Genomic DNA, 18486 nt, shown 5'->3' on the forward strand with positions numbered 1-18486 from the left:
GAATGAATTTCGTAGTGCACTTCTGCTTGTTGTTATGCCTAGTCTACGACATTCATAGTCTAATTTAGACTATAATTAGAAATGCAAACGTATAGTCGTGAAAATACATCTGCCAACATCAGGACAGAACATCTGGTGTAAGGGTATCCTGTTTTAAAAATGGGCCACTGGGACTCCAAAAGTCTACGCACGTCCCTGCCTCCCCACCAGTGCCAGCTACTGTTGCATCACTGTTGTTTCCAACACGTTTTAGTCTGGAAATTTAATTTAAACTTAATTTAAAATCCCTTAACTCATAACTTCCACATTTCAGCATTTATTTGGATTTTATTATCATATTATTTAATATGACCAAAGAGCAGAGTTGGGCTGCTGAGCCATGCAGAAGTTTAGACACTAATTTGGATTAAAGTCGATGACTCTTTCTGCGTTTTGATGATATGGAAAATACAATAAAGATATGGAAATATACACACTTGTATTTCTGTGCAGGTAACGTAAAACGTTAAGGGAAACGTGTCTTAAATGGGCACTGGGTTTGTTTTTCTTTAAGGACAACGTCACAGACTTCCGACGCCAATAAACCAAAACGGTGATTTGTTGTGCTCACAGTCGCAACAAAAACTCCAGACATGACTTAAAATGACACAACAGTTCTTCTCAGTCAACTCACCGCATATCGTAGACGGCACAACCTCACAGCCGTGAAGTCCCCCGCACTAACCCGCACGCATTACGCTTTTACTGCACTTCCTGATTCCACGGCGCAAACTTTCCAATCTGTGCGCGCGCTCCCTCAAGTCAGACTAGACTTCCGGTGGCAACTTTCACAATAATTCCCAATCCCACAAATTATTAATAAGAGCGGATCCGGATAAATATATTCAAAATAAAACCCGATGAGTGAAGCCATTTATGGAATATAATGAACAAAATAGCTTAAACACTAAACTTGTGAGCAATAACATTTTTTTCCAAAAAAGTCCTTATCATTGGTGATTCCAAATTGCCCATAGGAGTGAGTGTGAGCATGTGAGGTTGTTTGTCTCTATGTGGCCCTGTGATGGACTGGTGACCTGTCCAGGATGTACCCCTGATTTCACCCAAAGAGAGCTGGGATAGGCTCCAGCAGATCACCGTAATCCTGGTTAGGAATAAGCAGGTGGCCTACAGATGATGGACATATGGTCCTGCGGGAGTGTATATTAATTATGTTTATGTTTTCCAGTATAAAAAAACTTAGTTTAATGCATGAGGCTCAAAGAATTACACACCAAGTATATTTGTTTTTTATTTATTTAGAATTTCTATTTAAATACAAAACTATTGTGAAAAATGCAGAGACCAACTTTCCATCAGTGATAATAAACAAAAACTCAAACATAAAAAAGTTAAGGTTGACAACTATGCAATGATAACCGACACTGTTGATTACAGTACTAAAATATGACTGGCAAGGTAAATATTACCTTATCTGGGAGAGGAAGGAGTTCCTTCCAACATTTGAAAGACATATTGTCCTTGGAGAGAACATTCGAATTAGATCATACCATATTAGAATCAGAAACAAAACAGAAACAAAAAGGTAGATCTGTATAAATCATCCACGTGGATTAACAGATAAAAGTGATCAATAAGGTTTATATGCAAAATCTTATCAGTGCTGATTAATGAGTATAATTAGTGCATTTATGCATTCCCATAATCAACCTGTTTTAGGACAAGAGCTTCAAAAAATGTATTATAACTACGGAAGTGTTTTGCATACTTTTTGAGGGATGTGCCAGTCAACATGAGAGAAGACATCTAATGTCCTTACTGAATTCTGTGCAAGGGGCCATAAAGACTGGAAAACCAGGGCACTAATATTTTCCCACTGAGAAACTCATGAAGGTGAGTAGTGTGTCTGCAGCTCATTAACATACCAAACATAAAGTTTCATTAATGATCTTGGAAAGCCTAGTTTAACAAAAAATAAAAAGCTATCGATCACAACTCATTGGTTTCATCAACAAATGGAAAATGGAATTTCTTCAGTTCTAATGCAGATGATTCAGCTGTTTTCTCATATAAAATTTGGGTTGCTACTTCTGTCTTTGCTCAGACAGTATATACAACTTCATCACTTCAGGAAGGCACAGTCGGGAAAATACTTTCCAGTATCATCTTCGAAGAGAGAACAGGGTTATGGTTAGCATCTTGCCCCACATAAAACATTTACGTAATGGGAGGATAAGTGAACCAGTGCTTTTGCATTTTTTTATTAGTTTTTCTATTTTCCAAAAGGAACTGTAGAAAGTAAGCATTCATTATTAATTTAATAGTGGAAACAAACTCTTCATATATGTTGAATTATGTTTCGCTGTAGATATATTTCAGCTGACCTCCTGTTCTCTACGGATTAAGCCAGCATTTATTTTGAATTAGTTATTCGTTTCCTCTTCACTGATGTAAAATCAAATGTGTATTTTGGAGAAACTTTGGGGTAAATTATTGGAATTCTTAGAAAAATATGAACAAACAGAGCTGTATACAGTCACATTACTGAAGCTTTGGATTAATCTAATCCTTATAATGGCGAGTCTTTCTCTGAAATAGGACAAATGATGTGATGGCCTAGGCTTAATTTCAACAACATTAGCGTTAGTGAAGACCAAGAAGGAAGCATGGGGGTTGTAGAGAACTGTGTTGTGGCTTGATGTGAGGGGAAGTAAAGAGCACTGGATTTTCCCTGTTCTTGTCACATGGTTTCACTCAGTTTGATGGTCACTGCTTTCACCTCTGAATACTCAGCCAGAGCATACTCTCCACTGAGGGGACAGAGACAACACCGGTTAGCTAATATACAGTGAACAGGTGTAACTGAAAAATCCTGAAATATAAAAAAAACAGTGAAGGGTCTTACAGCTCTCGCCCATTGCCTGACATCTTATACCCTCCAAAGGGTGTCTGGGCATGAAGGGCATTATAGCAGTTTATCCTGAACAGGAGAGAGAGAGAGAGAGAGATCACTGCCCAGATTAGTGCGTAATTACCTGAGCAAAAAGGGAATAGTGAAAAATATTGTGAAACTTGAATGATAATTATGCAACAGCTGCACACAACATTTACATTACTTAACCAGCACCACCTATAATGTTGCTGAAATAAAATGGAAATGCCATTTTAATAAATAATGAACAGGGAAGTAAATGGCCCTGTGATGGACTGGTGACCTGTCCAGGGTGTACCCCTGCCTTCCACCCGAGAGAGAGCTGGGATAGGCTCCAGAAGATCCCTGTGACCCTGGCTTTCAGGAAAAAGCGGGTATAGAAGATGGATGGATGGATGGAAGTAAATGCTGGTCCAAATGTTCCCTTGTATTGTCAGGGTTGTAAACAGGTACTCACCAGACAGTACCAGTCTCAAGGGCTGCGGACATAGACAGAGCTCTGTCCATGCTTGCTGTGAAGACTGCTGATACCAGGCCATATTGTGAGCTGTTTGCTCTCTCGATGACCTCCTTCTGGCTCTTAAAGCTCAATATACACTGCACTGGACCAAAGATCTGACAGGGGAAAAGTATGTGTCACATGTATAGAAAGGTGACATCCTGTGCAATGAGCAGCAACCACATAAAATAAAAATATGAATATGTAATATAAACTGAGAAAAGAACATAAAAAAGAAAGAACTGTACTGTCCAATATGAAATAGTAATGCAAAATTTTCAGAAGTGGTTGTAGGTTTCTGATTTCTTTTTACCTTTTTTGTTCTTTTTAAAACCATGAGGTGATGGGCCTATCTTTTGCTAAGAACTGTAAATTTTTACATCCCGACAAAAGAAGCCTGTGCAGCCTACCTGTCTACACTGTCCTTGGTGTAATTGAAGCACACTTCCACAGGGTGTCGCTTTATTTTCACACATTGACTCTATATCCTGCCCTATCCATGTCTCATTCATCTGTAAAGTGCTGAAACAAGTTCAAACCTCTTCCTTGGCGATGCGCATATGATCTTTGACCCCAGAGAAGATGGTGGGTTGAATGAAGAGGCTCCCCTCGCCCACAGATGTTCCTCCGTACTCCAGCTTGGCCCCCTCCTTCTTCCCACTCTCTATCAAATCCATAATCTTGTCAAACTGCTGTCGGTCAATCTGTAGCCAGCATCAGGCGGAGAGAGGTTGACAGGGAAAGGAGATAGATTAATAAGACAGGAAAACTTGCTGTTTGCTGTCTGAAATAATATAGTACGATTAATATGGTGTCCAGATTATTTAGCTCAGCTTAGCTCAAATATGTACAAATTAAACAAACACAATAAAATCTTTTGTTTGGACAGAACCAGACTACAAGTTTCCTCTCCTTGTGTGTCACAAGTTTAATAGTGCAGTCTTCCTGACCCCGTGACGGTGTGCTAAGATGAGGTTTCTGATTTAATTTAAGTGTTAGTAAATATTAAACTTACATTTGCCAGCTGCCCAAAAATCACTTAATCAGTTATTGCATGGTTAAGATCTACTTGTGGATTTGTATTTGACGATACTGTGTGTGTTCGTACTTGTGGCCCGTGTGACGTCTGTGGGTCTAGCGGGTCTCCAGTGACAATCTTCTTGGCATTTTCTATGCTGCTACGCACAAACTCTTCATAAATACTTTCCTCCACAAATACACGTGATGCAGCTGTGCAGCATTGACCCTGGTTATAAAAGGCTCCTTTCTGGGTTTCCTCCACAGCCAGCGATACTGTAGACACACATGCAGATACACATTGGACCACATCAATTAGAAAAACTACTCTAACATTCCTGGAAATAGAAGAAAATTACACCTTCTTGACTCTTGCGTATCATCAATCTGTGACATTAAATGCATTTCAGGAGTAGATGGTGAGTTTGTAACAGGTTGAAGTTTACATTTTTATCATAGGCTCCTCACTCTCCATTAGCCTGCTTTGTCTACTATTGCCTACAGTGCCTACAGTTGCTATCTGTAGTTACATTTCTATAACCCTAATTAATCATGTCTTTATAAAATTACTTTGGGCTGTGCCTGCTATGGGTCAAGCACAAAAGGCCTTGCCAGTGAGCTCACCTTGCTGGTCTGACACTGGTTTGGAATTCTGCTTTCCCTAATCCAGTTGAGGTGAAACAACTCAGAAATGTCCAATTCATTACTAGAATTAGAATTCCACAAAAACCTGAATGCGGGAAGAGGACTTTCAGTTGGCCCGTAGCAAGCTCTGTCAAGCCATCAAACTACTCACACTATGTACGGCAGAGAACTGCCAACAATGACATGAGCTGTCATTGGTCAGCGAGAGGAATACTTTGAGGAACTCTTGAATGTGGAGGCATAGTTTGAAAACCAGGGGAAATGTCACTCATATCTCTGGCAGAGGACTCCGAGGTAGATAAGAAGCTAATCAGTGGCAAAGTGTCAGTGTTGATAAGATTCATGCTTTCTTGGCTGACACATCTTTTCAATCTCACATGAAGGATGAGGACAGTACCTGAGGACAGGCAGACAGGCTGGTGGTCCTCATATTTCAAAACCAGAGGGAGGGTGTGTGCCAATTACTGAGGTTTCATGCTGCTCAACCTCCCATGAAAGCTTAAAACAAGATGAGAGACAATGCTAGTGGACCAAACTCTTTATCTTTGCAGGGCTACTGGAGTTGTCAAGGGGGGTTTCCTTTCCAGCCTATAAGTGCATTGTAGACCTAGTGAAGGCCTATTATCAGGTCAAGAGGGGTCTTGGGATGAGTACTGTGAGAGTTTGGGGCACTGGTGCATTTGATGTGAGCCATCTAGTATAACTGTATAACTGAAGTGAGAGTTGAGGGCCTGACCTCCAAAAGGGTTACCCGGAGCCTCCGGTCCTTGTGTCTGATTTATGGACAAGACCTCAAGGTGCAGCGGGAGGAGAGGAGAGTTTCTGATTTGGGGTTGTCAGAATTGCTTTTCTGCTTTTTTCAGATGATGTAGTATTATTTGCTTTATCAGAACATAACGAACATAACAGCGCACCGCTTGTTCTGGAGATGGCTGCATTTGCCATTCTGCTTGTTATGTCTCCTTGAGTGTCTCCAGCTGCCATTGGCCAGCTCCATACTCTGAGACTTGGGCCTCTGCTTTGTTTCCATGTTTGAAGGTCCTGTGTCCTGCTCAACCACCCAAGGGTTTCAATGCCTTGGAGGGGAGGGGTTCCACATCCAACCTTTCCAAGCCACAGCCATTCTACACTCCTGAGCCACAGCAATCAAGCATCCTTGAGCACAACCTGTTCACTTTGCCTCCCTTCTATGTTGATCTACTACAGACGTCCTCATCCTCGTCCTTGTCCTTGTCCTCGTCCTCGTAAGTAAATCCACTGTCTTCACAGTTGCTGCTCATCGGGGTTTCTGCTTGTCAATTTAGCCCGTTGTTTGCCAGAGTGACCTTTTCTTGCTGTGTAGTCCAACAGCCATCCTCCTGAACTCTGTTTTGCCTCTGTTCTCCAGCCTCCGGGTCATCCACTTGAAATCACTTGAGCCCTAATGTTGCATTTCATTTTTCAGAATGAGAGCAAAAGAAACAGTTTACTTACAGTCACTATCAGCAAAGACAATGCAGGGGTTCTTCCCTCCCAGCTCCAGAGTCACTCTCTTCAGATTACTTTTGGCTGCTGCTTCTTTGATCAGCTGGCCTACCTGCATGCATGTCAGTACACAGCAATTCTTTAAATGCAAGCTCTGCATAAAAAATTACATTCTTGTATCTAGACTTTGCCTGATAATTTTATAAAAGTCAGTTTTAAAGATATTTAATTAATTAATTTTAGTCATATTCTCTAAAGGATCAGCAGATAATGTTAGAAGATATTGGATAAAATGTCCTTTACTTTCAGATGGTTCACATACTATCCAAGCAGAGTTTCCCATTGATAAAACACAGACACTTTGCCTGATTCAACTTACATACAGTGTCATTTACAAAGCAATGGCATGTGTGCATCAATATTAACATTAAAAACAATGTTGGTCAGTTTCCCAACTTGTTTTATAACTCCCCATCACAAACATCAGAATAAATATTTTCATTAGAAAGTGTCAGTCAAATATTTAGTTTCTATATTTTCTTCTGCATTTACTTTCATTTACCAATACAAAACTTGTATTGGTCAAGTTCTATAATTCCCCACAATTTCACATACATTATGACTCTGTGTGTGTCTGATCCCTTGCTTAAAGTTGAATTGATCCACTGCTGGATTATATATGAAATACATAACAAAGTATATGAGAGTATTTTTATTTATATAAAATGATGATTGTGAGGCAGAAGTATCTCATGTTACACTCACACACCTCTGTAGAGCCAGTGAAAGCCACTTTGTCAATGTCCATGTGGCTGGCGATGGCTGCGCCTGCTGTGGGACCAAATCCCGGAACAATGTTCACAACCCCAGGAGGAAACCCCACCTGAAATGGCAACCCAGGGAGCATTACATTGCAGGGAGTAACCAATGATGTAATGTCTTAGGAAACAGCAAAAGAGCACTTATGGCCTCATAACAGCCTGTAACCCCATTAAAGGTTTGTGCTAATGTTTTAAATCGCTGGTCATCTATTTTTCCATCTGCCTTTTTCAGGATAGTCTTGGTGATAGTTCAGTATTTCTTTTAAACGTTTTCTGTACAATCATTACATGACATATGATATGTTGCACAGTTCTCATGTCTACATATTGTAAGGTTTCTAATTTTAGTGTTTCTCTTAAACAAATTACAATGGCTGTGTCGCTACCACTGTGGATACCAAGATCATATCCTTTATATTGGCTTTTATACCATTTTATATTTTATTGATTTATTTTTTTTAATTGGAGATTAAAGGCTTGTAGCATTGGGTTAACGTTCTCCAGCTAAAACCTATGCGTGGTATCTATTTTGCAGGCTGAATCCCATATTTCACAGACTCCTACCTCTAGGCAAAAAAAATTATAACAAATGAGAATAAAAGAGTCAGTATTGCCCCATAAATACTTTTTCTTTGAAACAGAATTTAGATAAATGTTCTTGTACTTTGCTACATACAATTTACAAAAAAAATCTAACTTAAAGTTAATTTAAAATAAACTCATATGTCAAAAGGGGCAATGTGTTTAATCGGTCTGGTTGATTTGATGTCACTTTAATTTGATTTAAACATTTCTTAAACTGTATTTATGGCTAGTAAAGGGCAGGGACTGTTTGGAATCTTTAAACCACAGAAGTCACAGTTGAAGTGTTTTGTCCTGGACTGTCTCGCCCACTGAGAGCAGTCACTACCAAAACATAATCAGAGCATAATACAAGCAGAGCAGTCTGATCAGCAAGAAGCAGGTTTATCTTTAAGGATACAGGCCTAGAATATGTTCAAGAAGACAACTGTCTGAGACTTAAGTCTAAACCTCTGTCAGCCCACAGTTTGGATTAGTTCAACTTTACATGCATATATATACATAACATCAGACCTCTTTGATGAGTGATCCAACATGCAGGGCTGTAAGAGGGGTCTGCTCTGCTGGCTTGATGACGACAGTGTTCCCACAGCTCAGGGCCGGCGCTATCTTCCACATGAACATCAGCAGAGGAAAATTCCACTAGTATTGACAAAAAAAAAAAAAAACAAATAAAAACGAAACAAATGGTAGTAAACTGCTTTCAATGTGTAATTGTACAGTTCTAAAGAAAGCACATTATCACAAACAAACAGTGTAGTCAGTACACAAGCCAAGTTGTTATTTAGACTCTAATAGTCTTAAAATAACGGACAAATTTCCCTTTTTATTTACAAAGCCTATATTTATTTATGGAGGATTTGCAGTTAGTTTGCTAACCTAAGGTAAGATAAGTGGGCAGGAGAAGGTGGGTTTTTGTCATTTCAGATTTTATGGTGCAAGTTCCTGGACACAGTAAATACCAGTGCAGAGCCAGTACATACTAAAGGCAAAAGGATCTGTAGGAAAGAGTCCCACACAGATCCAGAACATACTGGACACATAACCTATCCAATCAGGGCTGGGAACATCTTGGGAAGGACATCAGGGTTACCTTACCTATCTTGATGGCATTGCTACCTGGGCATAGATCAGCAGTGGAAAGTGGATAGATGGATGGACTGTTGTGATACATACTGCTGTACATTGATCCTTACATTTAAGGGGACCCTGGAGGCACTGGGCCCTAAGGGCAGTTGCTGATTTCAAGTCCAACCTTAGCAGGTGTAATTACAGGCAGATACAGCACCAGTAAGTCTGACTAATTGTAACACACCAAAATCATACTGTAAACTTCAATCAGATAATCTTTGGAGAATTTTAATGACCTGAAAAATTCGTTAAAGTTTTGACGTATGCAGTTATCTATTTCTGTGAGAAACTGCAACGGCCTCCAGTGGAAACAATAATGACAAGGTGACAGAGAAACTGGGGCTTATAATTCAAAATATGCACACATTATCAATACTTTAGTTTTTCCAGTTAAAATCACTTCATCACTGGGATGTTGGTCTAGAGAGAATATACTGTATACAACTGTAAAAGCAGCTCTAAATCATCAGGACTGGAGGTGATTTAAAGTAAACACGTTCAGAGAAAGAGGTAATTAATTTTCCAGTTGCTCACTGACATGCTGGAAACCAATGGACAAATAATTGGGCACTCAAACCCAAATTAGAAGGCAATATATGTGAGTGCTGCATGTTTATTGTTTAGGCATTGTTAATTTTTACAACACTTTGGAAATACTCAGCTCCATTAAAAGGCTCACAAGTCGGGAGAAAGGTTTCCTGTTTTCCTTTGACAATGACTCATGTGGTGTGTGCGCCAGCGGTACTTTCAGTAATTACACAACGTTCTTCAGTATAAATTTCACTTTTATGATATAATCTCCCATGTCAAACAACAGCCGTTTTGTTCCTTTGTTGCCAAAGCAACATTAGAGGTTATAGGCTTATACTCAAAGATGAAAACTGAATGGCTGTCATGATGTTGAAATTATACCTAGGTCTGTTTGGATCTACAAGAAAATGCAACACAATACGGTGAAGCATGGAACACAGCCCCACCTTAAATCTAATGAAGTTATTATCAAAAGAAAAAATACATATATTCCAGTGCGTGAAAGTAAATCCATGCAGCACAGCACTGAGGATGTGTGTTTCTGTAAGAGCAGCCCTAAAGGGATTAGCAGAGATGAAGCCTTGTTTAGAGAGAGCAAAGACTAAGATAAGGTTTCTGGTACACTTAGAAGGGTTTAATTTCATCCTCACATCCAGACAGTGGTTTTAAATTGAGTGCAGTTTGCCTTACTAGCACTAGACATTTATAAACAGAGCTTCTCTGGAAAGTTAAGCTCAGTCTTCAGGTTTTCCAAATAAGCCTGAACATAGTTCCAAGAAAGCCCAGATGTGAGTGTTGTATATGTATGTATATGTCATTCACTTAAAAACTGCAACCTACCAATATTTCTGGGTAATTAAAACTTGTATGTGGTAATAAATAGATCATAGACATAGTTATAATCAAAACAGCGTTGAGTGCTTCCTACAAGTGTTTTCAACAATAAACCACCGTTGAGAATACAGCCAATACTTCCAGCCACTGCAGAACTTTAACTTTTTAGGTCCCATTTCAGTACAAGTGTTATACGGATCAAAAACAATGTGCAAACGTTAGCACTTTCACATAGATGTAGTTCCAACATGTTGCCCAGCTTTGGCCTTTATGTGGGGTTTACATGTTAAGCACTGGGGCACAGGCTGAACAACCCGTCTCCAGTAAAGGTTGACTGTCTTTATGTCTCAGTCCTGTAATCGAGAGGCAACCTGTCCAGGGTCTACCCTGTCTCTTGCTTAATGACAGCTGGGATTGGCTCCAACACCCCTGATAATTTAGTGAATAGATGGACAGTGAATAAGTAGATAATTTCAAATAGCACAGACAGTTCAGAGAAGTTTATGCTAATAGTTCATTTAAAGAGTAATTCTAAATACATGTCATGATAAGGAAATTTTCTTTTGGAGAGCAAAAGGTTTTTCTGAGTCCCAGGGTGTCATGTGACCAAGACCGTGCCAAAATTGCCACACAGTCCAGCTCTGCTCCTGGGGGCTTGGACCTATCTCTGTGCTGATGCACAAAGACGTAACTGATATCTATATTCTCTGACTCTAGAGAAAACAGAGAAGAAGAATAATGTTTCCCAGAATGTCAGCACATACCTTTAGCTCTCTGATGCCCCGCTTAAAACACGGGTGATGATTATCAACGTGTGGCTATACAGTAAACTAGAGAACAGTATACAGGCCTTACAGTTGTTGGCACCACAACAGTGTGATGGACTCTATGTTCTCAAGGTGTAAATTGGATACTGTGCCATGTTTAGACTCTTTAAACCACAGATTAAAAACAGATTGTATTACAGCAAAATGATCAGACACCATTTACTGCATCTCCTCCAACAGAATAATAAAGCACACACACACACACACATACACACAGACTCTATAACAGTATATCAGCAACATAATGTGCTGTTTTATTCTATTTACACAACCTATTGTGTATGTGCGTATTTAATTTTCACAGGAGTTCTTTTCACACCAAGCCAAGGTAATATGAACAGCACTAAGAATTCCTATTATATATTATTGCAAAAAAAATTCAAACCAGATCCCCTCTTTACTTACAGGAATGATGGCTCCACATATGCCAACAGGCTCATGTTTAGTTAAACACACAAAGCTTTCATCTGCAAAAAAACAACAAAGAAACAGCATAATCAGTACTTGTGGTGAGTTTTTTTTGTCCACTGCCAATGATATTTTTTTATTTTCATCACGTTATTTTTGCTATTGCTCTGAGGTGCAAATTAAAAATTGAAGTTGTGCAAGGTCAGGTTGATGTTTGTGCAAGAAAGTTGTTTAGTTCATTTCAAAAGTGGGAGAAGACCACAGCCAGCATCAGCATTGCACCTCTAACCACACCAAACACACACGTCATCTAGTTCTTAGAGTCATAAAGTTGCATAGGTTGTGGTGGGTGGATGGGTCTACAAAATATCACACCTAAACTCCGTTCTCTTCACATTTATAAGCAGCAGCCAACATGATTTTTATTTAATCCATGAAAATGTTTCTCTATGAAACTTAACAAAATGTTTATTACTGTAACAACAAAGGTCACAGATCTTTGGTTTTAACTCCATCCTGGATATTTCCAAACTCTCTTAACTCTCACAGTCACATTATGAAACAGATTTTTTTCAGCTGTTATTTATAATTGTTTTGTGATATTTTTGTGCCAACAGATCCCTTCAGATCAGAATGATTCTGTCATTTAATATGGACGACTTGTTTCTTTAAGGAAAAATTGTATTAACAAAACCACAACACGTTGGTTGAAGTAAATACACTCCAACCAGGAAGAAAAAATGTCCTTTATGTAGTTTTTTGTTAATTCATATTTTACATTCATTCTGTCTATTAATATTAATAATGTGATCACTCATGTGCTCAGCAGATAACTGGTCCAACCTGGCCTTAGAGTCTGAACCCTGACCTTTTCCAGTTTCCCATGTGACTCATCATAAATAGGAGACTCACCCAGAGCAGGACTCATCTCCAGTTGCCTTTACTTTTGAATCAGTGGGTGAGTCCATGCTAAGTAGCAGCTTACAAAGGGTTACGTCCACTCAGCAGGAAATGTCCTGATTCAAAATGTGATTGAGGGGGCTGCTATCTGTGTAACACACCATTCAAATGGGTAGCAATTGTCCAACTATAGCCCTGCTTGTGCCTTATTCCAAAATGATACATACAGATAGAGAATAAATTATGTTTAAAAATACTTACAAATTATAAGTGAGCATCAGAATGAGTTGTTATTACTGTTTGACTTTTGTTGTTCATAATGTTGGTATTTGTGGTACTGTTTCATTGGTTATTAGTGGTTACCTGGATTTCTGTGTGTAATGTAAATGTTCTGCATTTTATAACGTCAAATGACTACAATTACTGAGAACAAAACAAAATTTTTCAACACTAATTCCTGATCATGGTATTATTGTTTTTTGAGGGTGAGCAGACTAACTATGCCTCACCAGTGAGCCATGTGGCCAGTTAGAGCTGGGAAGGTCAGATAGACTGTTAACAATATGTGACAATTTCATTTTCTGTAAAAGAGAAAAATAAAATGAAATTAGTCATTTGTTATGTCTGCAGCACTAGTAATTTAGAAATTAGAAGTGAAAGCATTTCACTGCAATCTTTAGTGGTGTCTAGCAATGTAGGTACTTTTTGTTTAAATTTGCTCATGTTTCTTCCTTTATCTGTTTTTTAATAACAGTGCTGACTGGAAAATGCTGTCTGTAATTCTCCTGTTGTGCTATGCTTGAGTTAGTGGACACATACCAGGTGCATTTCTTTAGTTTTCTTAGTTTTAATTGCCATGTACTGGTAAGTAAATAATCAGCAAATTTAGAAAATCTGTGCTGTTATTTAACTTTCAGTTATTGAAAGTGACTAGTTTCTTTTTAAAAAGTGTTACTCTGACTTCACCTGTATGCAGTGAATGTAGTACACAGTCACTCTCCCACTAAAGTATGTGTCTAAAAGTCTGTATTTCACACCATGTATGTGTATTTGGCTTACATCTGTGCACCTTTGATATCAAACAGCTACTCAGTATTTTTCATCCTCATGACTGGTAGAAATGGGGGATTAATGGTGGGGTGGCTGCTGGTATGATGAGGCGGTCAGCCCACGCTGATTGTTAATCCTCATAGAGTGTTGCACCTCACTGATCACAATCTTAGCCTCTTCCTCTTCCTTTTGTCATACCATGTCGCTTTGTCTCTCACCACTCTGTTAGGATCTAATCGGGAGGAAAAGGCAAGTGTGTTTTGTCTATCTGCTGTCCTCCAGAAGAGACGCAAAGTAGGATCTGACAAGAGGGGGAAGTATTAAGAAGCTGAATAAGATGCCACCCAGTGCTGAGGACAATCTGAAGTAATTAACTTGTTTCCTAATGGTGCACAGGTTTTAAAGCCCCTATGGGATACTGCAGAAAAGCTGTCCCATGCTTTTGGTGGATTCTGGAAACTTGACCTTTGCACTAATTATCTTTTTTACTCATATATGCACAATTTGCATTACTTTGTAAGGAGCAAATAAAATTGTTCATTTGTAAAGAAAAAGGATGAATGTTCTCAGGGTTCTCAGTGACTGAATAATACCAAACCTTTGTTTTCAGTTTCTGTTTCTGTTAACTGTGTTACTCTGTGCTTGAGAACACAAATGAACTGGTTTGTGATGCCAGGTTGAACTTGTCAACATGAGCAACATTTCACTTGTCCATGTCAAGTCTACAGGAACAGATGTGCTTATATGTTTAAACAGGTTTAAACCTAGTGCTTTGCATTCCAAGTAAATGTGAACCCAAAACCTAAAGGCTTCAAGTTTATTCAAGTGGTTTTTTATATCCGCAAAACTAGAGTGAACTGAGCTCTGAGTGACTGCATGTGAATGCCCCTGGTTTTCTTTTGTTTAATCCTGATATTAGATGGCACACACACTCACCCACAGGAAGACTCTTGCCATGAATCTTGTCGGCCCAGCCTGCATAGTAACGAAGAGTTTTGATGCTGCCATCCAGATCAATGAAGAAGGACTGCAGGAAGGGCTTCCCTGTGTCCAGAGTCTCCAGGGTCTGAGAGATCAGATAAAAATGTAATAACTGAGTAATAATTAAAGAAATAATGCTTGTTTTTGTAACTGTAAATCATACAGGTGTGTCACAAAAAATAAAAATTATCCAGGCCAAAAAAAAAAAAAATCTTTGCTTTAGCTTTGACTAAAAGGACAACTAAAGTAATTACACTTTGTACACTCTTGTTTCTGCAGTTCAGGCCATTATTTCTATCAGTAATTACAGTGTTGTGCTCAAATGCAACTGACAAATGATGATCTTGAACTGAAGCTTCATAACTTTTGTTAAGAAGACATAATAAACATGAACAGAATAATGATTAACCTAAGTGATTGTTGTAAATGGATAAACTGTCGCCTTGTTTCTAGTCTGTCTGATCATTGGATTGCTCTGACTTTATTGCAGTGATGTATTACAAATTTCAGCAATTGCTTTGGCAAATAAAATTTTATAATCTGATCAAAATATTGGACAAAACTACAAAAATAAGATAAAATATGTAATAAACCAGAATAATCCTTAAATAAATATATATAATCACTGGACTCTTCCAGGCCTGTTCTTGCACAGTGCCCATAAATCTACTGTTGGCAGTCTCAGCAGTTTTATTATACAACCTAAGAGGAATTTAATATGAAGTTATACTTACTGGTTCCAGATACAATAATAATAATAATTACTCTAATAATGGTGAATTAATCTCAGGCTTAACAAAGGCAGTGACTTGTATGACGATGAAATGGCTGGCAAGGTATTTTCAATGTGGAGCCAAGGGTGGTGCAGTGGGAGCCACAGTGCTTCAATACAATGTAGAGTATCTTGATAAATACATGGCAATAAGCCAAGTATGTTATTAATGTTAAGGCATAATAATGTTTGAATGTATTAGCATGACGTGTTGTGTACCCTATGCCTTTCCATCATATATACCTACATATCCTTTGATTACTGAAATTGTGTTGTTATTCCCTGCACTCTATCAGATACTGAAACCACTGTGCCACTTTGCTGTACCTTTAAATGTTCAGAATCTGGTCCTTATTTCCTCAAACATAGCAGGGAGTTTAGTGTAATTAGCCATACCCTGCACACTACCACTCCAGAGCATGTTTGCAATTAGCAGTCACATGCAATCTGGTATTATTACTTCACTCACATCTGTAAGGGTTCATTTACAGATCTAAGTCTTAATGCAAGTTGGCAGTTAAACAGAGTGAAAAAGCACAGCAACAGTGATTTCATTCCAAACAATAACTGAAATAAAGGGAAAGTAACATCCAACAACCATGACAAAGACAAAGCGAGAGACTGGGGTGGAGTCACAGTGTCATGATGTCATGCAATAAAAAGCCAGTACCTGATATGAATAAGTGTATGTCAAATGAGCACATGGAGTTTTTTAGCTGCAGGAAAATCCCATAAGTTTGTTTCTTACAGAACAGTGCTTGTTCCTATAATTAAGCTCTGCCCTTGAAAATAATATCTGAACCACAAGCAAGAAAAAAGAAACTAAAGTACTGAGAAGGCCTGTTATTGCCATGTTGTCATTCACTTAAAGCATAACAACTGGTCATTAAGGGAGTATCTTATATATTAGTGTTTGTCCCAGAGAGGCTTGGAGGGATGAGGGAAATGTACTTTTTACTTCACTGCATGTATCCAACAGCAATACTCATTTTACTTGCTAGGTTAATATAGTTTTAACTCTATAATGTCCATAAATATGACGTGAACTATCAATACTTTGATAAAATATACTCTCCAAAGCTATGTAGATCTGAGCCATCTCCACACAGAGCTGATGCTTGAGGGGTGACATGATACACATGCTGACTTCAGATGGATGCATCAATATTAACTACTTATTAACATCATTTTCATACCTAGAATTCATCATTTCAACTACAGGCAGCTTTTTTTATTCAGTCTGGTATTTTGTGGCTCTAATAATGCTAAATAAAAGTCTGTGTGAAATATGTTGTCAATATGTATCATGTATTAACACGTTGTTTAACTTTTGGATGTTTTTGAATTCATTCATAATAATAAATAAGGAGTGTCAATTCCCATAATTAGTGTTAAACAATGCGCTTATTTATCTGTGAAATAACTGAAATGAAGTACAAGATGAAGCGCTTTGCTGCAGGTCTTTAAAAATCCTTTTTTATCTGTAGGTTCTTGATAAACGTCCAATACATTTGATTGATGAAGGCTACAGGACACAGAAATGAACAAAACACAGCAGCTGCCTGCTGAAAACAATAAACTGCTATAGCTTAACATAAAAGAAGTACAGTGAAGGAGCCCACCGCCAGCAGGATCCGATCCCTTTCCATCAGGTCGGCCAGTTTGTGCAGCAGCCTCCCCCGGCTTGACCCGTCCATTCTGCGCCACGGAGACCCTCGGTGCTTGGCAGCCTTGGCGGCTTCCACCGCCTTGTCCACATCTTCCTACGGAGAACAATTGCTCATGATGAGGCAGTGATGTCAGCACAACACTAGACTACAACAGTATCCACCAAACAGACTGCGCTCATCCATAAAGAGCAGGCTACAGCACATGACTTTCTAAAAGGACTATGGCCTGTTTCCAGTTCTTAATTATATTAACTCTATTAGCGAGGCGTAGCGAGACATGGACAGCAGTGTGAAGTCCATCGTCACACCATATTTTGTGGCTATTAAACGCAACATGTAGACAACATATAGACCGAATTTGCCAAAACTATCTGAACTGTGTGGTTAAGTTATTATATCATGCTGTATTTCATAGATATTCTTACTAACAGATATAAAACTTTAAATTACAAGATATTTAAATGAGGTTTGGTTAAAAACAATAACGTGTGAGTCAAAGCGGCCAAGCCCATTGAATTATGAATTTTTGAAGCGGTACAGCTTGTAGACTTATACTAAGATCAAATACAGAGGTGAATTATTTATTTTTATTTATGTTATATAATAAGATAGAACTACAGAGCTGCAGTTGATGCCTTCTTACTTTATCTGCTTCTTCCACATCACAGATTTTGACACCTGTGGCTGGGTTAAAAGTTGGAAATGTCCTTCCTTTGCTGGAGGTGTACCATTCATTGTTAATAAAAATCTGTGGAAAGAGAAATATGTTTGAGGCTTTGATTTGATTTTTTTTTCACTGAAACCTACAATAGCACCCAAATGAAAAACACAGTGAGGGTCAGTGTTTTCACTGTCTTGTTAGTCACAGAGCCTACTGGCAGTAACTGAACTGGGGACAAAAGGGTAGAGCCTCTTACCTTGGTGTGTCTGATCTCCTGGATTTTGACAGGCTGAGGAAAAGGCAACGCTGAGATGCCTGCTGCTACTCCATTTTCTGTTGTTCCGTTCTGTGCCATTCTAGGTCAGCAGTACAGTCCAGAGTCACTCTGTCTGCTCTGTCTACTCAACACTGTCAACTCATCCACTGCCGTTTTATAAGAATGTGAAGTTCCTCCCTCCTCACATAACAGTTGAGGAGAGTCCAACTCCGCCCCTATCAAAAAATCAAGGTCCCTTATCTGAGGGGAATCTTGTTTTTTCAGCACCTTTGAAACATCCTGCAACATGTATCACATTTTTAATAACACTACGTAAATAGTACAGAATATAGTGAGCGTGTGGCACACCTGGTTTACCTGCTGTTACCGTTCTATTATATATGCAATAGTCAAAGCTGTCAAACAGCAACTGCTATCATTTCCACTCATGACAATAACAAATAAATGAACTTTCACTCTAACTGCTGGCATGACAGTGAGCTTG

At 38.7% G+C, this 18486-nt stretch overlaps 2 protein-coding genes across 10 annotated transcripts in view; both read right to left on the reverse strand.

The window, feature by feature from the left end:
* Positions 1 to 787, reverse strand: part of lrrk1 (leucine-rich repeat kinase 1) — a 50201-nt gene extending 49414 nt beyond the window's left edge. For all 9 annotated transcript variants that reach the window (XR_003294839.1, XR_003294840.1, XM_026293344.2 and 6 more), the window contains exon 1: positions 674 to 787. The gene's annotated coding sequence lies outside the window, so the exon portion shown is untranslated. The remainder of the gene's footprint in view (positions 1 to 673) is intronic.
* A 557-nt stretch (positions 788 to 1344) lies between these two features.
* Positions 1345 to 18135, reverse strand: aldh1a3 (aldehyde dehydrogenase 1 family, member A3). Its single transcript, XM_026294380.1, has 13 exons — positions 17982 to 18135; positions 17708 to 17812; positions 17017 to 17157; positions 14578 to 14707; positions 11689 to 11750; positions 8474 to 8602; positions 7327 to 7440; positions 6567 to 6669; positions 4540 to 4724; positions 3971 to 4135; positions 3390 to 3547; positions 2906 to 2980; positions 1345 to 2810 (listed from the first exon to the last, which is right to left on the reverse strand). The coding sequence occupies exons 1-13, from the start codon at positions 18078 to 18080 to the stop codon at positions 2741 to 2743; spliced, it is 1536 nt and encodes a 511-aa protein (XP_026150165.1). The 5' UTR covers positions 18081 to 18135; the 3' UTR covers positions 1345 to 2740.
* Between the last annotated feature and the right edge of the window lie 351 nt (positions 18136 to 18486).

The sequence above is a fragment of the Mastacembelus armatus genome, chromosome 3, assembly GCF_900324485.2.
Source record: "Mastacembelus armatus chromosome 3, fMasArm1.2, whole genome shotgun sequence".
Classification (NCBI taxonomy): Eukaryota; Metazoa; Chordata; class Actinopteri; order Synbranchiformes; family Mastacembelidae; genus Mastacembelus; species Mastacembelus armatus.

What these genes read in the sequence shown, in the direction of transcription:
- aldh1a3 (XM_026294380.1), bottom strand. Translation starts at nt 18,080, where the DNA reads ATGGCACAGAACGGAACAACAGAAAATGGAGTAGCAGCAGGCATCTCA. An exon ending in AGGAGATCAGACACACCAAG is followed by an intron (nt 17,813 to 17,981) that starts GTAAGAGGCTCT and finishes CTCTTTCCACAG; the next exon opens with ATTTTTATTAACAATGAATG. An exon ending in TGCGCATCGCCAAGGAAGAG is followed by an intron (nt 3,548 to 3,970) that starts GTTTGAACTTGT and finishes TTCCCCTGTCAG; the next exon opens with ATCTTTGGTCCAGTGCAGTG.